Source organism: Anthonomus grandis, chromosome 8 (assembly GCF_022605725.1).
Source record: "Anthonomus grandis grandis chromosome 8, icAntGran1.3, whole genome shotgun sequence".
Classification (NCBI taxonomy): Eukaryota; Metazoa; Arthropoda; class Insecta; order Coleoptera; family Curculionidae; genus Anthonomus; species Anthonomus grandis.
In genome coordinates this window covers 18,097,505-18,117,010 of record NC_065553.1, presented here as the reverse complement: position 1 = coordinate 18,117,010, position 19,506 = coordinate 18,097,505, and the positions used below count along the sequence as shown (strand labels likewise).

Here is a 19,506-nt window from a genome sequence, read left to right as displayed (position 1 = left end):
ATTTTTTAACTTAAAAAATATATCCTAATAAACCAAAAGTAAAAAACTGTAACAAAAAAACTAAACTGTTTATAACATAAAACGATAAAAATAGGGACTTATTCATGTGGAAGAGATCTGTAAAATGACACATGCTCCTGAGATCGAATTACAGGAGTTTCTCCATTGCACAAAGAAATTAGGTCCTGATATTTTAGACATGTTATCTTTGGTCGTTCATTGTTAAGTTCTCCGAGGGAAAAATGATCTATGTTTGTTCTCTTCAATGTAAGGCTTCTATAATGTTCATTACAGTGAGACACTTTAAAAAAATATTATCTGGACTTTCCTTTTCAACTTTAACTTCAAAGATTTCTGTCCAGTTGATTTGGTTTCTGTCATCATCTTGGCGTATGCTTAAAACTCTTAAATCTTTCGACAAGCCTTTAAAATCTATGAAATCGGAATAATTCATTGGACTTACATTATAGGGATTTTTAGCCCTAGCTAGTCTAAAAATCGGAATCAACTGAGATGGAACAAATATGTTTCCTGAACGCGAAATGGCAGTATTTATGGCACTATGGACTGAGTCCCCTTCACTTTGACCATGAAAGGGCTCAAAAAATCGAAAACGAATTTGCCTAATGTTCTTGCTGCTTCTTACAAAATATAGCGACAATTGAATTTATAGCGACTATTGAATTTTTATTTTGGCCGCTACAGCCATCGGATATAAATAAATAAATAAATCTGCAGATTTAACCTCTTTTTCATCGTAATGCATCAAAAATTTGTAGATACATGTTGATATTTCCGATGAGCCTCTTTTGCTGTCAATTTCACTCCATGTATAGCAAAAACATTCCTTAGATGCCAAATTGTATAATGTAAAGTTGTAAGCTACTAGATGTCTAAACAAAAAGGCGTATCTAAGATACACCTTTATTTGAAATTATGTATAATTACAGTTTGTTTTTTAGTCCAGGGGCTATACCTAAGTATATTCGTTCAATTTTAAATTTAGTTTTTTTGGGTAAAAAGTTAAAAAATATAACTTTTTTTTTTATATATGGGTATTTTTAAAATACGAGAAATTAAAATAATTTTTAGCCATTGAATAAAAACCTACCATGTGGGTAAAATATTGAATTTTGTATACACCACCAAATTTCCTATATACCAATGTTAGTGTATTTTAAAGGAAGCAATTTGAACTTACAGTCATATTAGTCAAAATAGTCAGACAAAAAATTACACGTGAAGCTGCCATTTTTCAGCATCAACCTTATTCTAAAAACTCTATTACTGTTTTGCAAAAATTATTTTTTTTTTACAAATTAATATTTTAATTTTTTAATGTCATCATAAAGCATACAAACATGACTACTTGCCCGCACCCACAACAGATGTTTTAAAAGAATCCAGCCCAATAAAAACCAACACAAGTTTCCGTCGAGTCAAAAAGATTGAAACCAGTCCAACCTCGATTCAGCGGCATTTATAAATAATTGACTATGAAATTAACAAAAATTATTACTAACGGCCGATTAGGAGAAAACCACTTATAATACCCGCGAATGGCTTTTACTAACACAGATTTGTGTGCCACAAATGGCAGGCAGTGTCCCACCGTCGTAACCGAAACATTTTATTGCATATTAATTTTTTATAATTTTGTTTTGAAAATTATTTAAGCAATTAGTGTCTTTGAATAATTATTTATTTAATTACTTCCTATTTTCCTCAATAATTTCTTTTTATGACCGAATGAGGTTATATTAATAAATAGTTTTTAGTCCCCATTTCTCTGTAATTCATTGATATTACCCACTCTTATAAGTACAACATCGTCTATTTTCATTACTAAATAAAGTAGAAAGTTAGGTTTCCGTAATAAATTAAGATCTTCTTAACTATTTAGTGTTACCTATGCTAAATATGTGTAATTGTTGTTTTTGCTTTTAATCTGGGGAATAATTTTAATTTAAATGATCCAGGCATAGGTACAGTACATTTCTGTTATATTCACTATATTTTTTATTTACTCGTTAAATGTTATTATTTTCTTAACTCTTTAACTGTTTTTTTTCCAGGTGAGTCACAGGTCACGATGGACCAAACGAGCACTCCAGGAGCTAATAATAAGTAACACACATAATTCTCATTTATTTATGTATTTAACGGAATAAATTAAAATCACAACTACAATGTGAAACAAATGATACAATTTAGCAACTATAATAAGTGGTATACTTTTTTATTAGAAAAAGAAGCCAAACTAATATTGTGCTCCCTAATAAATATTTTTTCTTAAAAATTGGCTGTCAAAACCAACATAACACGTCGCGCAAACATCTTTGGAATTGCTGATTGAATCCTTATATGCCTATGGTTTTTGACAATATTGCTCTGTTCATTTTTATGTATGGTGATATATGAGAGATTCCAGAATTGTTAGATATAAGATATAAACAGTAACAGAGAGTATGAAAGGCGAACTTTAAAACTCTGCTAGGCAATCCATCAGGGTTTTGTTTAGATCTAAAGAGTTAATGTATAAGCCTGTAATATGTATAAGCCATATAATGCCTTTTCTACTCCTCAGGACACTTAGGTTTATTACATCTTTTATTACCTCAAGACTATCATGCGTACTTAATTGATCATTCATTTAATAAAATAACGTTTAAAAAATTTTAAAATTCCGGATACTTCCGGAGTTATCCGCAAAAATCGAAAATTGTCAAAATCGTTTTTACCTTCTAGCGACTTTATTTAAAGAGACATCGGAAAACTAAAATCAGTTTTTTATTGTCACTTTTTGTTCTACAACATGACACAAAAAAAAATTAATTCGTTTTTTTTTTCGATCGTCAACCTTATTTTTTCTTATGGGCGCCATTTTTAATTGCCTTTAAAATGAGGTATCGCACTTGCATGTCCGATTACTCCTTTTAGTACTTCCCATAAGAACTCAATGAGTGCAAGAGAGAAAGATATATCAATGGGATTTCCACATAAATTGATTTTATATAAACTGAAGCTATAAAATACTCTGTACTCGATATATGTAGTTTTTACTTAAAACTTGAATAATTCTTTAAATGATGTCGGAATACTTAAAAATTGAGTTTTACTGAATTAATAAATTTTCGTTTAAATACAAGATTAGCCATGGAATTAAGCAGATCATGGTTCTAAGCATAATATGATGATATTTTTTTTTAATTTTACATCAATTAGGTTTGAATCATTTTAAATCCTAAAAACTAAAGAAATATTTTCCAGAAAATTAGGGATAGTAGGTAAGACATGGTTTTATCAAACCATACCTCACTCTATACTACTACATCGCCATACACTTTCGTATGTCTATGTAATATTTTTCAAAAGTTATGCTCATGTTTTGTTTCTTAAAAACCAACTTCGTAGATTTCATTGTCTTATCCATATCAAAGTTATTATTATTAAATTAAGAGCCTGAAAAATGAAAAATTGCAATCATAGAGATAGATAGAGATCGACCTATCATAACATGTTTCTCTAAACTGTTGATTTAGAGAAAGATGGAGGAGTAAGAAGAAGAATAACGTGTGCATTTCACGAAAAATATATTAATTTTTATCTATTCAATAACAATATTGCTGCTTGCTGCTAATTTAGTTTTCCATTTCAAAAAATAATTAACAATAAATGTTGCTGAAACAGATATTAAAGATGATTAGGGAAAGGCTTAATTAAATAAGATATAATTTAAGTAAATTACTAATGATATCTTTATGGATTTTTTTTTCATTAGTCAAATATTACTTTGTCTTAGTCGCCTTCATATTTTTAAAAAACAAATAAAAATACAAAGTAAAAATCTTACTTTAATTTGCACGGTTACACGTGTTTCGAGAATCACTTTAGAGTATCGTCAGGCCTTAAAAAAGTACACATTTTCAAATTTGTAGAAAAAAATATAAGTTAAGTCTCTTGGAGAAAATCAATGATATATTTTCGTTCTTATTTTCATATAATGTTTATTCTTATTATAAGTTTTCAAGTCATGACATCTGCAACAAGTAATCCAATAAATTTATTGCAAGTTTTTGATTTAACTATTTCATTAAAGTTCGGGAAAGTATTTAAAAACTAAGACATGATTTCATCAACATATGATCTATTAGCAAAAGAATCCTTATAAACTTATCTTTAAGTTTTCTTTTCTGAAAATCTTCAGACATTTGCTCCTTAAATCTTCTTCATTGAGCTTCTCAAATCTTCTTTCCTACGTTTGCCAGAATATGCAGATAAAATTTATATTTTTTTTCTTCACATATTTAGCTCCATCTGTTCTCGAACTCTTCATAAATAAATTGACCTAACATAAAATAAAAACTTTAGTAACAGCTTTTCTTTTAACGCGTCTTATGATTGACAGAAGAATAGGAGTAGTGAGGGTGTAACTTAGTTTTACCAGATATTATATAAAATCATCCTCACGTATAAGACAGATAGGTTATTTATCAAAATAAGTTGCCTTTTTAATAGAGGTATTTGTTAAGCTTAAGTCCTGAAAAATGTTTACTTTCGTACAATATTTTGCCCATGTAAACTGATCTAAATAAAGTAGTAGTACAGGCAATATAGGTGTCGAGGTAGAACAAATTAGAGACCAGCTAATTTTTTTTAATGTGTAGGTAAAGGCCTCTAGAATAACATACTAAATGTCCCATTCGATCCAACTATGACAAATGTTATAAAAATCTCCGCCAACTTGTTTTTTTTTCATTTTTATAGAATAACTTTTTTATTTATGTTATTATCGAAAGTTACGCAGATACCTAATTTTTAGTACTTAAAGAGACGCATCTTTTGATGTAATAAAATATATTTTAGCTCAAAAAATAAAAAAGTTACAGATTTTCTAAATAATGGTACGAGCAAAAAAAATAAAATTTTGAATGAAAACTAAGTTAAGTAAAGATTTTACTTGCTGATTATAAAAACTCTGTTATGTCTTTATTCTCCAGTTCAAAAATAGCATTAGTACAATTTATTCCACAACATTGGCCACATTTTGGGGAACACTTAATCCCTAACTTTTTGCAAGAACAATTCCGTCCACAAGTACTTTGTTTGCCATTGCAAAAAACTTGCTTGAGCAGATCTGAGGGTGCAACATCTTTTTTTGTTTTGTCCGGAATGAGGTCACCATTATGCGTTTTTATCCAACCCCAATTGGTAGGGTCCATGTTATTACTGAGCCATTCTTGAACCTAAAAAATTGAAGATTAAAATTATTTATCTTAATAATTTTTTAATGGATTTAATTAATTTACCTGATAATATACTCTTAGTAAATGTTGTTCAGCAGATTTTTCAGTAGGAGGCAACACTGCTAGATTAAAATGACCTGACAGGCCCTGCCTTGAAGATATTCTATGGTACATGTAGTACCGAAGTTCTATTGGCTTTTTTGGCATTATATAATTTCAATAGAAACTCGAAGCCTGCTTTGAAAAGGCCCGATTTTAAAGTGCCTTTGGTATAAAACGAAGAAAGCTCTTCATACAATTGAGGATTCTTCCTTAAAATAGACAAGCATGTTTTCTTGCTTTTGTTAAACATAAAAGATGTTGTGTCGCATCCTGAAACTGCATGCAAAAACAAAATCTTGTCTTTTACTGGACCAAGGCAATTATGTAATTTTGATATGTTCGTAAACCTATCAGTTCCAGCTTTGCCAGGACGAAGCAAATAAAAGTTGTTTTTGTTGGAGTGGTGTAGAGCCAAAACCATGATATCGGTATCTTCCGAAATAAGTGTTACAAATTTATGTTGATAGCACAGCTTTATAGCCGTTAAGCAAATTAAAACATCTGCATCTCTTTCAGCCTGATAAACAGTTATTTCTTTTTCATGAAAGCAATTCGTAAGCAAAGCAATGAACTTTTTTTTATTTTCACTGTTTCTTAAAAACTCATCTTGCGTGCAAGGAATTGTGGTATCTGGAATAATAAGATCAACGACACGACTTTGTTTTGATCGTGTTTTTTGTAGCAGACCTTTAGTCGAAATACGTGTTTCGTCATATCCATCAAAAACGATAACGCAGTTTGCACCATAACAATGTATTACATAATTTACATATTTTCTACATATGTCTTTATAGGTAAAAGAAAACCACCATCTAAAACATAAAGAGTGTTCTTGGGCGCGTGCTGTTCTGTTGGCGAAATAGAATAAAATTCTTTTAATAGCTGTGATTTTGTACCACTTCTTATCTCACCATCCTTAAAAATTGAGGGAGGATATGGAGCCAACTCAAAAACGAAACATTTTTTGAGTTCTTCGGGAGACTTGTTGGAACATACAGTGGCGGCCAGCTAATTAAAAACGACACAAAATTTAATTTTTTTGGAAAACCATTTTATGCAGTTTTACGAATGATATTTATTTATAAGGGTTAGACATATTAAACACATTCTATCATAAATCAATAGTAATCTATTCAAAAATCTAGGGAAAAAAAATGTTTACAAAATTAATAGACAACAAATTAAAAACGAATTCAATATTTTAATTTTACACCAAAAAAAATCAGTATTTGGTAGGATATCCTTTAGCTTCTTTTATTGCTAGACATCTTCTTTGCATAGATTCTATTAAAGTTTGACAGCGAGTAATTGGGATGGAATACCAAGCTTCTTGAACACCTTTCACTAGTTCGTCCATGCTTTTAAATTGCTTTGGCTGAATTATTCTTTTAAGATCATTCCACAGATTCTCTATCGGGTTGAGGTCTGGACTACACGAGGGCCATTCAATTACATCAACGACGTTTTGTTCAAACCACCTTTTTACTGAACGTGCCGTATGCTTGGGGTCATTATCCTGTTGAAATTTCCAGGTAATAGGTAATTTTTCTTCTGCATATGGAAGCATCACATTTTCTAATATAGATTTGTATTTCTCCTGATCCATAATTCCATCTATTTTATAAATTGGTCCAACTCCATACCATGACATGCAGCCCCACATCATGAATGAACCACCTCCATGTTTAACAGTTACTTTTGTGAATCTTGGATTTAATTCCTCACCAGGTGGTCTTCGTACGTAAGTACGACCATCCGATCCGATGCGATTAAGTTTTGTTTCATCCGACTAAAGTATATTTTTCCATTGGGTAAGGGTCCAACTCAAATGATCGCGTGCGAACTGCAATCGGAGTTTACGATTCTTCTTTGAGACAAGTGGCTTCTTTCGGGAAACTCTTCCAAATAGTTGAAACTCATTAAGTCGGCGGCGAATTGTTCTTACTGATGGCTTCGGATCGTTTTGTGCATACATTTCACGTCTGATATCTACTGCTGTTAAATGGGGCGACTTTTTTGCTAAACGTACCATAATTTTATCCTCTCTTGCGGTTGTTATTCTAGGCCTTTTCTTCCTAGGTACATTTCTAACCGTGCCGTGAGTTTTATAATGTTTAATAGCATTATGAACCATAAATTTGGAACATTTTAGCATTGCTGCAACTTATGAATGCCCTTCTTGAATCAAATTTAAAATTACTTGTCTTTTTTCAGGGTCACAACTCTTTTTTTTACCCATAACGTTTGTTTTATATTGACCTTGTATTACTTAAGTGAGACACCAACTAAATGATAAATAAATGCTACACATTCGTATTCGACAAAAATTGATAAAAAAAAAAACAAAAAATGAATCGTTTTTATTTAGCTGTCCAAGGTATTTCTAAATTGTTAAAATATCAGATTCCAAACCTGTTTCAAATCCAAATATTTATGCATGTGCAAGTTAACATGAAGTGATAAAAACATTTATGTGCAAATAGAAAATATACCGTATGATTTTAGCATAAAATATTAAAAATTGTATCGTTTTTAATTTGCTGGCCGCCACTGTACAATTCGGTTAAAAAGTTGCATAGGGTTTATAACGACTTCACGTTTATTAACAGTAACTGTGTTGTTTATTTGTGCAAAAATTCACATTTAATTTCTGTATACTTCTTTCCATAATTTTCATTTAAAATTTTTTCGATAAATATCAATTACATAACCTTTTAATACATTGCTTTGCACCTAAATTGAATATATACCTGTTATATTCATTAGTAATGGCTATTAAATCATATATTTTAATTTTTTTTATAGTAAAAATATATATTTTCATACTATATATTAAAATAATGGAAAAAATTTTAATGGCATATTATCCATTTTTCATTTCTTAAAAAAAAGTACTCATCAGAAAATTTTCATAAAAATTCAATTTACTGAGATATTAACAAAAAATGATAAAAAACAAGATGGCGGCCATTTTTTTCATACTTGCCATAGTTTTACCAAATGGGACTTTCAGTATGTTATAGTACACGTTTGTATGAATTCATATACATAAAAACTAGCTTGTCTCTAATTTGTGCTACCTCACCCATTGTAAGCTGATTTTGTTTCCTGTGCTATAGAGGCAATCGAACCACTAAAAAACAGTAATTAAAAAGCGTTCTGGGTCTTTGTATTTATTGCAAAAGATTTGTTAAAGAGTTTGGCTAACCCTGCAAAACCTTTACATAAGTTCACTGAGGAAGTATTTCAAGGGCCAAAAAGAACACTGGGATCTCCCATTTTAATGGTTCCGATTCCTAGACAAAAATTTATTGTTGCTAGGTTTTTATTATTATTTTCAGTGTTCAACATCAAATATCTGCTTTCAATGAAAGGTTCTAAGAGAAAATGTACTTTTTCTTGTCTGTGGGAATCTAATGATTTCTAACCATTTTCAATTTTATTAGCTTTCATATTCTTATATCCACATAATTCTTAGGTATTCAACCTCATATAAACATCTAATCAATTTTTATAAATTCATTCAAACTGTAAAATATTAATTTACCAAATTAAATAATCGTCATTTAAATAATCCCTAAAGCGCTCCTGTATTGAAATAATTGTCATAGATTCATCATCTGTATATATAGAGTTTTTTTATGTATCTACTTATGTGTATTCTGCTTATGTCTCTTATCGTTCTTCTTACAGATAATTTTAGCCTATTTAATTACATGGAGAGCTGGTGAGCACATGTACAATGAATGCAAAATCAACCTAATTAATTATTCTGTCAAATTTTTCTTCATTAGTTGATAGTCTTTATATTCCTTGTTTTCTTTACAAAGCTTAAAGTATCGGCATTTTTAAATACCTACTTATAACTTAATCTTTTTTAATCTATGACAAAGTTCTTTGGATAATCTGCAACAACTTTTCCCAACCCTCAATATGACCTTTTTCATTTGCTTGTCTTATAAAGGGTGTTTTAATACAGTCAATCAGGGCGCGTTGTTCCGTGTAATGCTCTATGTTCACACATTTTGCGTTCTTATTGAAACACTTTTGACAATGAATTGTCTGGAACTGACATTTAGTCAATAATTATTTGACAGATATTAAAAATATTGTAACAATAATTTTATATAAATTAACTCTAATCGACTAAAACCTGATATAACAGGACCTATTAAGTTAATAATTTTCCAGGAATGCCACTTATTACTCATCCACCGTTCAGTACTGAAAATTAGAGCAGAAAGCACTCAAAGCCTCTGGTGAAGTGCTCTATAAGATATAAAATAACCAATATATGCCATATGCATTTTAATTAAATTATCCGTGAAGGCCATTAAAGATGAATTTAAGATGGTCAGTATCTCCGCAAGTATAACTGGACTAAAAAGAGATCGTCATAAATTCGACGGTACTAAGCGGCGGTACTTGGGTTCATTACGAGCGCGGGTCCAATTCAGTTGGATGCTTTAATAAAGTACTGGTAGTACTCTCGTCCGGTAATTGTCATATTTTAGCCTTGGACTCAATTAGGAGTTCGTTATAGTGAATCTAATGAGGTTTTTGAAACTGTTTGTGAATGGAAGTCATTTAAAATAGGAAATAAACAGTACTTTCATAAGAACTTTTTTGTCTTTGATGTAGTAAAATTAGAGGAGTGTGTTTCTTAAAAAGGATGATTAACGTAACGTGACGTAATATAAATTTAATTTATATTACGTCATTAGACTTACAAATCGCTAGTTAGGCCACGTTGCCAGTTGATTTAATTTTAAAAAAGTTGTAAGTAATAAATACGCTATTCTTAATATTTTGACCTAATTTGATTCAGATTGTTTTACATATTAATGGCAATAAATAGGTTCCATGTATATTATGATTTTTTTACACCTTGAACGAACTAATGTATTATTCAGGAGGAAATAATTTAAACTAAGTACGAACCTTCTTTGTCCGCTTAAGTGTTTTAATACTCTACTTTGAATTCCTCTATAATGTTACGCTTGAAAAAATATATTAGTTTCTTTGATGAGAATCGTGAAAAAAAAAACTTTATTGACTGATCGGCAATTTCCTGTAACCGCTGTTGATTTAGTAATTTATTTTATTTTCTAAGGGGGCTTTTAATTTAAATCATCTACTTAAGATTTATTAGGATTCCTTGGCGTTTTGTGGCTTAGTGAAAAATTTATTAATTATTTCCTTTTAAAAAGGTTTATAGAAAAAAGTATTAATAAATAAAATATTTGTAATAGACCAACAAGCAGCTCTCTAATTGTAAGAGATAGAAGATCGGTTAAATTAAGGTTAATTTTCTACTTAATAATTTGGTAGTAAGACTTTTAAGAAGTTTCAAATTTTCCGGAATTTTGTCAAATTTAAATAAAAAATAGCGTGTTGACTAACAGGATCAGTAATCTTAAGACAAAGCAATTAATATTACCAATACTTTGTACGATCAATCAAGACATCTTAAATAAGCAACTGACGCTCATATAATTTGAGCGTAATACATAATAAAATTTGTTACGTATTATAAAAATACTTAGATAAACTATGCATAATTCAGTCCTTCTATGGAATAAAGAAACTAGAGTTACATGACATCAGTATGTTACATTTCCAGTAAATCCAAAAATGTTTAAGGAAAGATTAATTAAAATATTAAATATTTAAAATAATTAGCTTAATTCAATTTTTCGATTTAACTGATAGCGACATTTTTAATATTTTTTTACGTAATGGTAAATGTTCTCTCTGAATGTGGAAAATAGGCTTAGTATAGACACTACCCAAGACTATACTTATCACTAGTCATGTTCATGAACAGCTGGTTCCGACATGATTAACAATTTTAATGTTCAGTTCAAATTTAGAGTTCATGATAGCATAGCAACAGCACTTAAGAAAGTTACTACTGGTGTACGTAAAAACATGAATAAATCAAAGGTCTCCTATCTTGTCCTTTTAGATTATGGTGAGAAATTAAATCTTATTAACCGTGATTGATTGATTGACCAACTGCTCTTTTTTGGATTTTCTACTTAAGCCTGTGATTGGTTCTCATCATATCTAAGCTACAGAAGACAGGTTTTAGAGGTTGATCAAACTAGATCAGATATTTAATATCTTTAACATGGTGTACGTCTGGAGTCCCTTCTTGAACTCATAGTTTTTATAGTTTTTACTGGTGACTTACCATCCCAGATTCATCAATGTTTATAACATCTATGATGATGACACCCAACTTCTAATTCCTGAAAATTTTTGCAAGGGACTTCCCGGTATTAATGACAATCTGGATAACATCTTTAACTAGTATTCTAGACAAGGTTTGTTGCGTTATGCTAAAAAAGTGTACACTTGATCATTCGATCGGAGTCTGCCAACCCTAAGTTTATTCAATCTATAATCTGTATATGGGTTTTGCATATGGAGATCTTAAATTTGACCATATCACTTCAATATATGTCTCCAATTAGCACTTTACTTTTACAAAATATAATTTTCGTATTGACCTCCTCCTTAGTATGATTGTAAAAAAGAATTCACCGTTCTATTTTACTGAGTATTTAATTGAAAGGGCCACTCTACATAACCTTAATTAAATGTGGCTAACTTGGATATTCCCTTTCACTTTACAGCAAAAATTGCTACCTAGTAGTAAAATTTCTCAATGCAAATTATTTGTTAATAGTTGGGTCTGGGCCCTATAACACAAACCCTACAATTGTTACAAGTTTACAAGTTACAATTAATTTACCGAACCTACAAGTCGTGATGAATTCAGTAACACATCAAAAACAACTACAATTGTAATTTTTTTACAATTGTAGGACTACGCGTACATATGTATAACAGACTTGTTAAAACGAGTTTAAGCTATTTAGGATTAAAAGTTATGGGTTGTTGAGAATGCTGATTTCGGTTAGTAAAAATGTAGTCTAAACAAATTATTTTTTAAAGAAAAATGCAGTTTTTGACAAAAATTAAAGAAAGCAAGGAAATTCTATTTGGTGCTTTCTCAGATAGACTTAAAAAGCAAGACAAAGTCGAGAAATGGAAGGAAATAGCCCACGTAGCCCAAAGTATATGCTTAGTTTCAGTAGAGGAGGATTGGACCTACGTAAGAGATACTGTCTGGCAGAATTTGAAAAAATCTGCAATGGTGAGTCTTTCGTTATTGAGCAATCAACATAATTTATTTACAAGTAATTTTGACATTAGGTACTAAACCCATTATAGATAAAATATACACAATGACATAATGTACTATTTCGCATTTTAGCTTAAAATAGACAACGCGAGAAAAACGCCTCTACCAAATGAGACTGTCCACCCAAGCGGACATGAATGTGAACCATCTATTTCAAGGAAAGCCAGTAAGTCATTCGTTATTATCAACTCGTATAGACTAGTATATGGGTTTTATGTGTCTTTTGAACTAAAAAGTATCCATTCCCAATCCATTTCCAATCCATCCATCTATCCATTTCTAATTTCCACTTTTCAATTGTAGGAAAGAGAAAAGTTGTCGAAAGCACGGGTGAAAGTGACGATAAAAATGAAAATCTGAAACTACAAATTGAGCATATAAAATTACAAAACTATGAAACCAAGCTGGAAATATTAAAATTAGAAAAGGACCTCGGATTACCGTTTTCTGAATTTACCTCACAGTTGCAAAATAACTTCCAATCAGAAAACGGCAAGACCTATTTATATTTATAATAATTTATCTAGTACCTATAGTTTAGATATAGTTTAAATCCTTCGTTAATAAAAGTTGTTAATAAATTAAATAAATATTTTTGTCTTTATTTTGTAAATATGTATATTTTTGAACTTTAGTATAGAAATGAAACACGTATTTAATAAATTTTAGAGCACCCTATATACATATTTTACTACTAATGTCTAATCTAGCTTGCGCTCCAACAGAAGGATTGTCATCGAGATGTTCATAATTTTCTTCATTGTCTGATAACTCTTTACCATCGTCTACCATGAAATCATCCGCGTCCCCTTTTGAAATGTTGCATAAAGTGGCACAGCATTTGAAAACATTTGCAGCAAAAACAGGGCTCACCCGTAGGTAGTTCAAACAAGGAAATTTTTCTTTTAAAATCCCAAACGCATTTTCTATTAGTCTTCTTGTTCGTTTGTGAGCTCTGTTGAAATCCTGTTGGGCTTGATTTAGTGGATTTTCATATGTTAGTGGAATCAACCATTGTTTTAGCGGATAAGCTGAGTCTCCCAGAATCACCGAATTAGGATGGGGTCTCCAACCATTTTCCATTCTTCGAAATAAATTACTGTTACGAAGTACTTTTGCGTCATGAACGCTACCGGGCCAGTTAGCACTAACATAATAAAATTTTAGGTCAGGACCACAAACAGCCATGCAATTAAATGAATGTTTACCATGGCGATCTACAAAGGCTGGCTCGTCTATAGTCGGGGCATCTATATTTACCAGTGTTCCATCGACAGCACCACATACTTCGGGAAAACCGGCGATGCCATAAAATCTTTGGATAATATCCAATGTATCATGTAGCCATGACACGATTTCGTCAAATTTTATATTATTTACTGCATTAACAGTGTCATGTACGCATCGGCACACAGTCATTCCATCATTTGAAACTCCATGCATATCGCAAACGCCATGATACTGACCTCCATTTCCTAGCCAATATAGAGCAATTAATATCTTCTGCTGTGGAGTCAATCCATACCACCGAATTGTGTTATTATTTAGCGCGGCTCCAATATCCCGAACAACACCTTGACATTGCTGTCTGCTAAGACGGAACCTTTCCTTGAACTCGCCATCGCTAAGAAAATAAAGTCTGTTCTTATGTTGAATCGGTACTCCCTGTGGGGGGCAGCTTCATTGTCACTTTCCGAGTCACTTGACCACATACCGAGAACGAAAACTACTGTTCACAGTGAGAAAGTTAATATTAAAATACTGCGTTTACCGAATTTACCCACTGATATAAATGGGTAGAACATTATTTACAATTGTGGGAAATACTTTAACACAAATATACAAGTGCTGAAGTTACAAAATACGTCTACATATGTAAAAAATCTTCCGTAATTATTAGAGCCGCACAGGTAATTACAAGATTGTTCTGTTACGGAAAAATTACAAGTGTAGAAAATATTTTTACAATTGTATAACTTGTAGTGGTTGTGTTACAGGGCCCTGGTCACTGTTTCTTCAAAAATCAATGCTTTCTCACAACTGCATATACATCTGCAAATTTACATTTTACCAAGTAATACACTGATCTACATGTGTAGTAAACGAAATAATTTATTACGGTTGCCTTAATCTCTTCATCTGCACGTTAAGAAGTCATTATAACGAGATCGAGATAATTCAAGTGAAAAATGAGCTTCCGAGGAAACGAGTAAATTTTGGCTGCTTCTTAATCTCTTAACCTACATCTTGATGGTTGCCTTTTTTTTTGGAGATTTGGGTTAATTTGTGTGGAAATGTTAAGTTTTGTAAGCGATGATATACAATTTGCTGTAAAGAAGTTGTACGCAAATTAGGTCTTGATAAGGAAATAAGAATTGTTGGTTAATATGAATCTGCATATCTACTAGAAAAGCTAAATTTCAACAAAGTTAATTATCGTATAAAAGACGTATTTTTGTATACACACTTAAGGTTATTCATGATGTTTGGTAAGATCCCGGGATATGGTCAAGATTATATGCATTTTTTAAATTCGCAACGATTTAAGATTAGTTAGCCACATTACAATATTAGTTTATTAAAAGTTTTTTATTTACATAAAATTAACAATTTTTTTTACATTTGAAGTTGGACATAACTTGAATTTTCAAGTCAAATTTTAAGTTATGGCTAAGGGCATAATAACGTAAAATCAAATAAGCCCTTTTAGGCTGATTAAAAATTAAAACCCGAATATTTCCATAAATATAAAATTCTTCTGAAGAAACTTTTTTCGCTTATTTTTGGAATTTTAAATCAGAATTTTCTTTCAGTTGATATATGTATGTTATTCTCAAGGATGTAAAACTTTTTAAAATTTTAATTGCATTTTATTCATTTAAGTCATTTTTCAATACTAATTTTACTATAAATCTGTAAAAAAGGCTGCAGTATTTTATTGGATCCTACGTTGGTATTGTTAGATTAATTTTATATACTTATCTAACCTTTAAATTTTTAAAACTGTTTGATACTGTTTGCGTAAGAGTGTTACTTTTTGGCACTAATCAACCAAATATAATTGAATGATTTATATAGATATATACTTTTTTATCGTGTTTTTTTTTTACTTTTGTTTTACCAATTTATGTTTTTTTTTAACAAGAATTTTACAAGTACAGGGTGTCCCAAATTCGAGGGTGACCATTGGAATCTCGGAAACTGTAAGAGTTACAGGGTCGATTAAATGGAGGCAAAGTTGCGCAATTTGGTGCTTAATAAAATGACGTTTAAAAAATTTTAAAATGTCATTTACTTCCGGAGTTATCCGAAAAAAACCGAAACTGGTCAAAATTGTTTCTACGTTCTACCGACTTTATTTAAAGAGATATCGGAAAACTAAAAACAGTTTTTTATTGGCACTTTTTAGGTCCTACAACATGACGCAAAAAAAAATTAAACCAACGTTTCGTTTTTTTTTCGATCATCATCAACTTAATTTTTTCTTATAGACACTATATTGGATTTTCTCATTTTTAATTGCCTTTTAATTTAAGATGAGGTATCGCACTTGCATGTCTGATTACTCCTTCTAGTACTTCATATAAGAACTCCACGAGTGCAAGAGAGAAAGTTATATCAATCGTATTTTCAAATAAATTGATTTTATATAAACTAAAGCTATAAAATAATCTGTATTTGATATAGTTTTTTTTTTAATCAATTCAATGAAATTTTAACCGGCTAATGTCATTTTGTCATGGCCTACTATATAAATTTAAAAAAAATCAAAATATTAGGTTAGGAAAGGATACATTTTCATTGAATTAGTTTAAAAAAAAACTATATCAAATACAGAGTATTTTATAGCTTCAGTTTATACGAACCCTAACAACTATATATTGGAACAAGTAGTCATTTTACGAATAAAATTCCAGTTTACCGTAACTCTTTTAATTTATTTTTTTTATTTTTTATTTATGTTTTAGAGAATTATTTTTAAGGTTTAATAAAATTTTGATGTTAAATAATATTTATTTAATTGTTTGATAATCAAAAAATGTTGACAACTAAATGTTGGAACATGGATTGCTTTTGCTCAAGTTTTTCCAGTTTTATTAGCATGACGCGAAGATGGCTTTGCATAATCAAAAGTAAGTAGTGCGTTGTCAACAATAAAAATTTTGATGCGTCACTTGACCATTAATAATCAATTACTGTAATTTTTACTACGAGTAAAATACAATAATGGCTCGTGGAAAACCTACTGATCTAAAAGTGCGACAAATTAGTATCCGGCAGTACCATAAAGGGAAAACAATGCGAGAAATCTTCAGTGAATTAAATGTTGTAACAACTACTATATTTAATATAATTAAAAAATATGGTGAAACTGCCAGTGATCGCGGCAAAAGTTTAGGACGTCCAAAAGTTGTTTCTCAAAGAAATGTAAGCAACTTGATTAAAATTTTTAAGTCGGAAAGAAGAAATACTCTACGAGAAGTAACTGCAAGGTGGAATAGAGAAAGTGGGATAAATGTTTCCAGAGAATGCTGCCGCAAATATATTCACAAGAGCGGTCTTAGTTTTTATAAGGTATGTTTAATAGGCTGTTCTGTGCTATATTATTTTCATTTTTCTCATTTTTTCGCCTAGGCCAAAGAAAAACCATTGTTAACGGAGACTTAAAAAAAGGAATCGTTACATTTGGGCCAAATCAAAACTCTCGTGGACCAAAGAAAATTGGAGCAAAGTTATTTATAGCGACGAAAGCAAATTTGATGTCTGTGTCGGAGATTATCGAAAGCGTATGATTCGGGACAAAAAGAAGCATTCCATAAGGATTGTCTTAAAAAGACATTCTCGAACATTCGCTTTTACCAAGTGCATCAAATTTATATCCATCTGGAGATTTTATCTTTCAACAGGACGGTGCCTCATGTCATACTGCTAAATCTACCAAAAAATGGATGGGGGAACATAGTATGAAAGTTTTGTCACACCCCTCTAGCAGGCCGGATCTCAATCCAATCGAAACACTTTGGCACAAAATGAAGCAACGCCTAAGAAATAGTCCGCAGCGTACTTTGCCACAACTACGTGCTAAACTACAGGTAATATGGGACAGTTTCACCCCTGAATTTTGTAAAGGTCTAGTTGGTACAATGCCTCATACAGTTCAGGCTGTTATTCAAGCTAAGGGCGACGTTACGCCTTACTAATTTGTATTTTCCTTTTTTAAAACTCACTCGTTCCAATATTTAGTTGTCAGCATTTTTCAATTATCTACCAAGTAATTAAATACTAAATAACTTAAAACATATAAATAAATTATAAAAACAATATTAAACATTATAAAAAAGCTTGTTGATTTCATATTTATGATTAAAAAAAAATTTAATAAAATATTTCCGCTAAATGGGCATTTTATTTCAAAATAACTGCTTGTTCCACATATACCTATTATACCAAATAATAGGTATATGTTGTTTCAACATATAGTTGTTAGGGCTCGTATAAAATCAATTTATTTGGAAATCCCATTGATATATCTTTCTCTCTTGCACTTATGAGTTCTTATTGGAAGTAGTAGAAGGAGTAATCGGACTTTCAAGTGCGATACATCATTTTAAAGGCAATTAAAAATACTTTTTAAAAATGAGAATATGCAATATGGCGCCCATAAGAAAAAATAAAGTTGATGATGATCGAAAAAAAAAACGAAACGACGGATTAATTTTTTTTGCATCATGTTATAGAGCATAAAAAGTGGAAATAAAAAACTGTTTTTAATTTTCCGATATCTCTTTAAACAAAGTCGCTAGAAGGTAAAAACGATTTTGACAAATTTCAGTTTTTTTCGGATATCTTTCGGAGCATCCGGAATTTTACAAGTTTTTAAACGTCATTTTAGCTTCAAATTGCGCAACTTTGCCTCCCTTTAATCGACCCTGTAACTCTTACGGTTTCCGAGATTCCAATGGTCACCCTCGAATTTGGGACACCCTGTACAACGTAAAATCTGCAAATACTTTAAAACGTTATTGTGTAATCTTTTGAGAATATTTAGGTAAGACATTTTGAGAGATGTCACAAACTAGTTCCAGAGTATCTCAAAGATCTTCTAAGATTTGTACGTGGAATAATCAAAATATGATTTTACACTAAGAGTCAATTAGAAAACTGTTTTTAATACCTGTTTTGTTCAAGAATTCTCCTCCTTACTTCGAATCGAATATTTACGGTTTTAAAATAATCGAATAATTTAAAAAGTTGATATTGTTGATGTGAAAAAATAGGCATCACGTACTTTAGTAGTTCTTTGTAAAAGACATTGATGTGCACAGGAACTCCAAATAAACCCAACACCAACCGTGAAACCAAAAACCAACTTACCATGAAAATAAACGTCAACAGAAGGACACACACTTGGTTACCCAACATATTAAAATAACTGTTTTTTTTTTTAATTAATTACAACGTCCACACGAAAAGTTTTTTTTTTTTAAATATAAATTATTGGTTATTGCCAACCAAAGTTCAGTTTACCAAAAAAACCATTTTCAAAATAAGTCAAACTGCGCGCCAAAAAACAGCCAACCAAAACAAACACCGACGGTTCAAGTGCACGGTCAAGTCGACCTTGGCAGTATGCTCTTCAGAATAGTACTGGGCGATGGTACCGCTGGGCCGATGGAGCTACTGACTGAATTAGGAAAGCTCGCGCCGGTAAGCGCTCTTTCCGCCTTTTTCCGTAGACGGTACTAATGATGGTAGTAGTAGTACTGCTCAGTACTTCAGTCATTAGGTAGTAGTACGTCACGGCCCGGTTATCGTGCCGCGAAAAGGCTTTGCTGGGTACTGTTAGGTAGGTGCTCTGCGTACATCGACAAACTAACATAGAGATCGAGAAATAGTATTTTATGTATTTTTATTGTAAGTTACGGTCACACAAAATTTAAATAT

The 19,506-nt window shown here is 31.0% G+C and overlaps 2 protein-coding genes across 2 annotated transcripts in view; one reads left to right on the top strand and one right to left on the bottom strand.

The window, feature by feature from the left end:
* LOC126739302 (IQ domain-containing protein K-like) overlaps positions 1-2,190 on the top strand; it is a 67,461-nt gene extending 65,271 nt beyond the window's left edge. The window contains exon 5 of the mRNA XM_050444928.1: positions 2,076-2,190. Coding sequence (XP_050300885.1) covers positions 2,076-2,171 — 96 coding nt within the window. The 3' untranslated portion in view covers positions 2,172-2,190. The remainder of the gene's footprint in view (positions 1-2,075) is intronic.
* The window catches only part of LOC126739301 (uncharacterized), a 78,543-nt gene extending 59,214 nt beyond the window's left edge, over positions 1-19,329 (bottom strand). Inside the window, exon 1 of the mRNA XM_050444927.1 lies at positions 18,937-19,329. Coding sequence (XP_050300884.1) covers positions 18,937-18,984 — 48 coding nt within the window. The 5' untranslated portion in view covers positions 18,985-19,329. The remainder of the gene's footprint in view (positions 1-18,936) is intronic.
* Positions 19,330-19,506: the final 177 nt, after the last annotated feature.